Here is a 7091-nt window from a genome sequence, read left to right on the forward strand (position 1 = left end):
CGAATCAAACAACCCACATAGGAAAAAATCTTAAGGATTAGAATCCTTCAAAATTCCTTTGAGAATCCTTTGAATCAAAGAAGCCCTTAATGTGATGAAGTTACCAGCTTGCCGAAACGTGTGAGCTCTGTCACCGCGACCCCACCAGCCAACTTGCCTTAGACTAGCCACGGTGGGAGTAACTTCAGCAGTAACATCGAATCCAACTCAGCAAATTTGCTTATGTGGCAATGAGTTAATTTGCTTATGTGGCAATGAGTTAATGAGCAGAGAGGTAGTTGTAGTAACTTAGCTAGTTACTGTAACATCACATGTCCCAATGCAATATAAGTCTATAACCTAATAAATGAATCTTTGCATGTTATCACAATTAAGTTACTACCCACTATGACATAGTCTAGGGATATGTGTATGTTATTAGTGTATGTTACTCTCCATTGTGGCTAGTCTTAGTCTACTAGACCAAGCCTGGTTCCGACGACGAAACAAACACCGATCCTGCTCTGCATCGGCTCCACGGAGGCAAGAATTTCAGCTAATGCGACCCGCACGCGCATGCAATCTTCTGAATAATACTCAGCTGAAGACTTAGGAATTTTTAGTATATAAGAGGCAGAAGAGACGACGAGGAGGCGGAGCGGGACAAAGTCTCGGGCCGTCGCTTTCCTGGCCTACTCACTTTGTGCGCCGACCTTCCTCGCCGGTTTCTGTCGTCGTCGGCCGCCACCACCCCCAGTAAACAAATTGTGCACGCGGTGGTGGGAGTGGTTGCATACCATGCTCCCCTACCCCACCCCTCTTCTTCTACCGCAAGGAAGTGATGCACTTTATTGATTGATTCCTGGGTGTCTTAGCCGCCGATCAACAGTTGTAGCTTGTGATAAACTATAACTGGAACTTGGTGTGTTGTGCTATTGATCAATGAAAGTGAAATCTGTGTGATCTGAAAATCAATATGAAAAGAAAAACTCAAAATGCCTAACACGGACAGACCGCGGGGGATAATCGTCCTTGGTCGCCAGGGGATGGATGGCAAGCGAACGGGGGAGGTGGCAGTTTTCAAAAAAAAAAAGACAAAACACCCAAGACTTTATTCATTGAAAATAACAGTAAAATCGTTTATGAGGAGAGGTAAAATTTCAATTGGAGGTTCCTCAAACTAATCCAACATCGAAGAAAATCTAGCCAACCTAGCGAGCTCATGAGCAACTTTATTTGCGTCCCTATTATAATGTTCGAATCTAGCTATAGTAAAATCACAGGCGAGACGAAGGCTCCATCCTTCCTCTCCCTCCCCGTACCTCCCGGCCCCCCTCCCCGAGCGGGGCGGCCCTCCCTTCCCTCGCCGCCCAGCCCCCACCTCCCACCCCTCCTCCCGCCGCTGCCGCCGGCTGGCGTGGCCGGGCGTTGCCCGCGCGGCGCCGTGGCGAGGCCGGCGGTGGCGGCCCTCTTCCTTTCCCCCTCGCGGTTCCCCGGCTCGGGCGGCGGTTTCCGGCGACGGTGCGCCTCGGCGGGTGGTGCTCTAGTGTTGATCGGGCGCAGATATGGCGGCGGCGTGACCCTTTGACGGCGGTGGCGGCTGACGGCGGGTGTTGGTCGGCGGAGCCTTGCAGGCCTAGATCTGGGCCCTTTTGGGCCCGATCTGGGTCAAGGCGGGTTGGTCTGGCCTCCGGCGGGTCTCCTCCGACTGGGCTGGCGGGATGCGGTGTTGGGATTGGTGGTTCTGCGCTGCGTCGGCTGCAGCGCGGCAGCAGGAGCTTAACGGGCCCGATCTGGGCCCGGCTGGGTAGGGGGTCCGGCGTGCTCCCGCGCTTGCGTCCGGTCTGCTACGGCTTGTGCCTGTGGAGGTTGTCCCCTCCCACGTGGCTGTGGTGCTCCCGGTCCATATCGACGGTGGTCTCGTTTGGTTCGGCCGGCCTCGCAGCGTCTGCGATGGAGAGGCGACGGTGGTGTCCTGGTGACTGTGGTGGCGCAGGTTGGTGGGTGGTTAGCGTGGTGGAGCCACCGGTTGGTCCTGAGTTGTGGGTATGAGGGGTAGGGCGAAATCCCTCTCGGGTCCGCCCGACACCGATGTGGTGACGCCTGCGGGCGCCATCAACCTTCTTGAAGGGCATCGAGAGTACCTCTCGCCCGCTTCCCTCCGTGTACCGGGAGAAATCCTAGGATTCATCCAGGCAGCAGCGTTGTCATCGTCGCAGTCGTTCTTGAAGGTGTTGCTTGGTTCACGGCGACTCGATGGCATGGGAGCGTGGTGGATGCATCCGGTGGGCGCAGCGGTTGCGGGATGCTTCAGCTTTCTTTCATCCGGTGCTGTCGGCATTTCTTTCTCTTGCTTTTCTCTTGTTTTTCTTTTGGACATGATTGTGCTGTTTGCCCCAGCGACGAACTTCTGGCTGTATCGGGTGCTTGCTATATTACTATAGCGGGGCGCAAGCCTATTTCAGTAAAATCACAAACAAGATGATAGCAATCGCCAAAAATCACCACCGCCGCCCCAAATAATGACCACTCATCTTCATCGTTTCAATGGCTTCCAGGTTGACACAGTTAATAATGAGGCAATTGAATCCTATGTTTTGCGTGAGGGTAAGACCAAATCTGAGCACTAAAGATTCGGCCGTCGGGGCATCCGCACAGTCGTCGATCTTTCCATTCCCTCCAACAATGAAGTTTTCTTTATAATCCCTGAAAACCACCACTGTCATACCCCTAAGAAGTCTTGATCAAAAGAAGCATCAACGTTAAGTTTGACAAAACCCCCAAGGAGCAGGGATGGCAGTTTTTTTCCTTCCGTGGTCTTTTTGCTTTTTTTCTTGAATTATTTGATAAAACCGCCATCCATCGGATGGAGATTGTGTGGTTTAGGGAGGGTTCGTGGGGAACGCCAGCCATCTAAGATTTCCCATTTATTTTCATATGATCCTACAAAAGGATCGAGTTCTACTATCGACTATAACGGAACGAAAGAATTATCTGTCTCATCTAACTCATACATCATTTTATTTTACATAGAAATTCATGTGAATTTTCTTATTTTGTTTGACTAATCAAATGGTATAGGTGTTACATGAGAATTAGCAAATCCATATTGCTTGAGAATCTTTTGTTGCTAAGGTAAAAAGAAAGAGAAACAAATGTATATGTGAGTGGAATCAAATGGTTATTTGGACTAGGGGTGGACCAAAAGCTCGTAGCTCGCGAGTTCAATGACCGCTCAGTATCTCGGCTCATTAAGCTTGTAGTACTTCTTAATGAACAAAGCCAATCACTAATTTTAACTTGTTAAACTGAACAAGCTGAACGAACGCTCAATATCTCAGCTCATTAAGTATGTAGTACTTCTTAATGAACAAAGCAATCACTAGTTTCAACTCGTTAAACTTAACAAGCTTAACGAACGAGTTAGCTGGTTTCAGGAGCAGATCGTTAAGCTGGTAGTACTTCTTAATAATAGATATCGATCACTAGTTTCAACTCGTTAAACTTAACAAGCTTAACAAACACGCTAACTAGTTTCAGAAGTAGATTGTTAAGCTTGTTAATACAACACAACACATATTCTTATCTTAAATGGCAATATGTCGGGGCACCTCAACCCTTCTATTTGATCTAATTGACCCAACCCAACTCATAGGGAGTAGCAACTAGTGCACCTCCTCCCATGCTCACCTCCTTTTTGTAAAAAATCACAGCTGCACACTTGTTCCATATAGATAGCAAAACCTCATAGCTGAAGCAAAAGAAGGTAATACCCATTAACAAATGTTCGCGAGCTTTAAACCTTTCAACGAACAAGTCAAGCAGGTTTTTGCTCGTTAAACTTAACGAGCTTAACTAGCAAGAGCAGCACATTAATTCACCCCTATTTTGACAGCGAAAATCCTAATCTTATGGGAGGGAGGGTTACCGTCTCCCACTAATCCACCCTGATTTTAATTCCATAAGAATCTGTCAGTAGGTGTAGCTTCTCTCATGGTTGTATCATCCTCCTCACCAGATATCAAAACCCATCATTTGTTGTTTGTATCCCGGCAAGGCAAAATGATCTCCACCGGCAAGCATGGTTCATGGCCGTTGATATGATACATAACCTAAGCGCTTGCTAGGAATGATTTTAGGGCAGGGCATTAGAAAAACGAGCAGGTGACACACGAGTTGTGTCTCTCTCTCTTGCCGCGAAAACCTGGCCGTGACTGTACTCGGCAAAAGCGCGCGCGACTAGGGCCCCCACCCACCGTCAGATCGTCGTTCCACGTATACGTTTGCTTGGTGCAAAGCTTTCCCGTTGCGCGCGCAGATCTCCGTCCCCTCCACTATGGCCTTAACCCTTAAGCAACCAAAGCCGCCTCCCTCCCTCCCTCCCTCCCTCGCCTAATCGAAGATCGCGCGCCCGCTCCCTATATAACCAACGCAGACACGACCACGAGACGCCTCCGATCCACCTTAGCTTCCCGGCGAGAGCCACCACCGTCTCACTAGCCAGCCAGTACTACCTCTCACAGTCACAGCTGAAGCAAGGAGATCGCACCGATCGAGGCAGGGGAGGGCAGCTGCGGCGGCAGACCGGCCGGTCCGAGCGACATGCACAGAGCCTCACCGTGGAACTCCTCTTCTTCCACCTGGTCGTCGTCGTCGTCGTCTTCCGCCCCGCGCAGCAGCAAGCGCGCCCGCCTCGCCGCCGCCAGCGCCAGCAGGCTGCTGCCCTGGCCCTCGCGGCGCGGACCGGCCAGCCATGGCGTCGCCCTTTCCGCCCGGCTCTTCTTCCTCTTCCGCTTCGTCGCCCCTCTCTTACCTGATCCCTAGGCAGCCGCCGCCTTCCTCCGTCGTGGCGCAGGGCTTCTCGTGCGGCGCTCTGGTGCAGCAGGCCGGAGGATTATACGGTGCCGACGGCGTCGGGGCGCTGGAGGTGAGGCAGGGGGGCAGGCACGCGGGCCACCCGCCGCTGCCGCGCCCGCCGCCGCGGCAGTGCCCGCGCTGCAGGTCGGCCAACACCAAGTTCTGCTACTACAACAACTACAGCCGCAAGCAGCCGCGCTACTTCTGCCGGGCGTGCCGCCGGCACTGGACCGAGGGCGGCACGCTCCGCGACGTGCCCGTCGGTGGCGGCCGCAAGAACAGGCGCAACGGCGGGGGCAAGGGCGGCGCTAAGGCTCCCTCCACCGTCGTCACCACGGAGGTGTCTGCTGCGGCGGCGACGGCGGCTACCCAGGGCAGCGGTGCAGGCGGACCGGCCGGCGCCGTCGACGCGTTCATCCCGGCCGACATCCTGAGGCAGATGCTGTCCCAGTCGGCAAGCTTCACGGCCGTCGGCGGGGGCGGCGGCTACGGCATCGACCTGAGCGCGTGGCAGCAAATGAGCGGTGCCGCACCAGCACCGCAGGGCGCCAGCGATGTTGGCGCGGCCGGAGGCACGGCTCCGGCGGCAGATGCCAACTGCGGCACAGGCGCGCAGTACTGGAGCGGATGGCAGCTGCAGGATGACATGCCCGGTTTCGACGGGACTTTCTAAGCAGTACGACGTGAGCTTCGGGGTGGGGAGGTTCCATCGTTCGTCTAGCTGCGCGTGCCCACGATGTTCCGGACGGAAAAAATGACAATCTGTGCACTTTGGCTTCCGATCTGCCACTATATAAGTATGCTTGTATAACAGTGTGAGTATTGCTCTCGTACGTGCTTAATATAGTAAAATAGTATACTACTCCCTCCCTTCCTAAATATAAGTCTTTATAAAGATTTCAACAAGTAACAACATACGAAGCAAAATGAGTGAATCTACACTTTAAAATATGTCTATTTACATCTATTTACATCCGTATGTGATAGTCCATTTAAAATATCTAAAAAGACATATACTTATTTAAGGACGGAGTGAGTAGATGTGAAGACTTTGGACCGTGCGAAGTCAGCGACGGTATATTTTGCTCTGCTATATGTGCGGTAATTTGGCGTTTTCAAGCAATTTCATGCCTTCCGTTGACATCAGATTTTGGCATGCTCGAAAATATAATTAAGAATGCCTCAAATGGAAAAATGCTCAAAGTGAGAAAGTTCCGTTTCATTAAAAAGATAAACTTTGATATTTGGGCTATAGCCATCCGGTCTCATCTCCAATGCTGAAATTGTGTTCGAAGTACTGAGATTTTGTATCCAGAACACTATTCGGCTGATTACGCCTCCAAAATGGCCACGTATGAGAAAACTTTTTACACGAATTGTCTTCGTCTCGTCGAAACGGTCGATTTTGATATAATAATCGTCCCAATCCGAATTCGTATGCAAAAGTTACAGCCATCCGAATACAACCCTATCACGAGCCAAAAGTGGCGCACCCCACCAGACACCCTGTCTGATGGGTAGCACAAATAATAATCTGTTTTGTGCGAGCAATTTGGCCCTCAAGATGACCTCTGATCAAAAAACGTTCAAACATGAAAGTCGTTCATCTCGTCGAAACGATCAAGATTGCTTTTGGGCTCGTTTCCATCCAAGGTTGTTTACCACCTTAAAAATTACCCGCAAGGTCCAGCCAGTTTACACCGAACAGTTTTGGAAAGTTCAGAAAAAATCAATCCGAATTTGACTAGGGTTTTGGACGTGAATCCAAGCCTTTTCCTTGCACGAGAAGTCCAGCCGCCTCTTATATACCTAAAGGGTGACGGCCGATTGAACAACACACAATGGATCAAATCATCTACCACTTTTTATCTTTTATATTTTCTCTTTAACCCTAGTTCTTCTTCTTCCTCGTTCTTCGTCTGTTCTTCTTATTGCAGGGCGACGAACATCAAGGCCCTAGGGGCGATCAGGTCGACCTAGGGCAGCCCATAGCCGTTGCGCGCCCTGACGGGGTCCCTCCCGGGCGTGTGGGGTTTCGGTTCCTCAAAAGCACCCGTCGGATTGCTTGCGTACCGTGCTTCCGGACGGGTCTCCTTCGACGTGAGCTGCGGTGCATCACCCCCGGCGTCGGGGGTACACGGTGACGTGTTCGTGTGCGAACACACTTTTTGGCGACTCCGCTGGGGACGAAGCTTTGAACGGTCTTCGGCCCGTTCTTGCTACGAAGAGATCGTCGTCTAGGGTTTGCAATTTAC

At 51.5% G+C, this 7091-nt stretch overlaps 1 protein-coding gene across 1 annotated transcript; it reads left to right on the forward strand.

The window, feature by feature from the left end:
* The first annotated feature begins 4423 nt into the window (after positions 1-4423).
* Positions 4424-5693, forward strand: LOC119270684 (dof zinc finger protein 2-like). Its single transcript, XM_037552727.1, has one exon. It carries the CDS (start codon positions 4733-4735, stop codon positions 5507-5509), a length of 777 nt encoding a protein of 258 aa, XP_037408624.1. The 5' UTR covers positions 4424-4732; the 3' UTR covers positions 5510-5693.
* Positions 5694-7091: the final 1398 nt, after the last annotated feature.

Source organism: Triticum dicoccoides, chromosome 1A (assembly GCF_002162155.2).
Source record: "Triticum dicoccoides isolate Atlit2015 ecotype Zavitan chromosome 1A, WEW_v2.0, whole genome shotgun sequence".
Lineage (NCBI taxonomy): Eukaryota > Viridiplantae > Streptophyta > Magnoliopsida > Poales > Poaceae > Triticum > Triticum dicoccoides.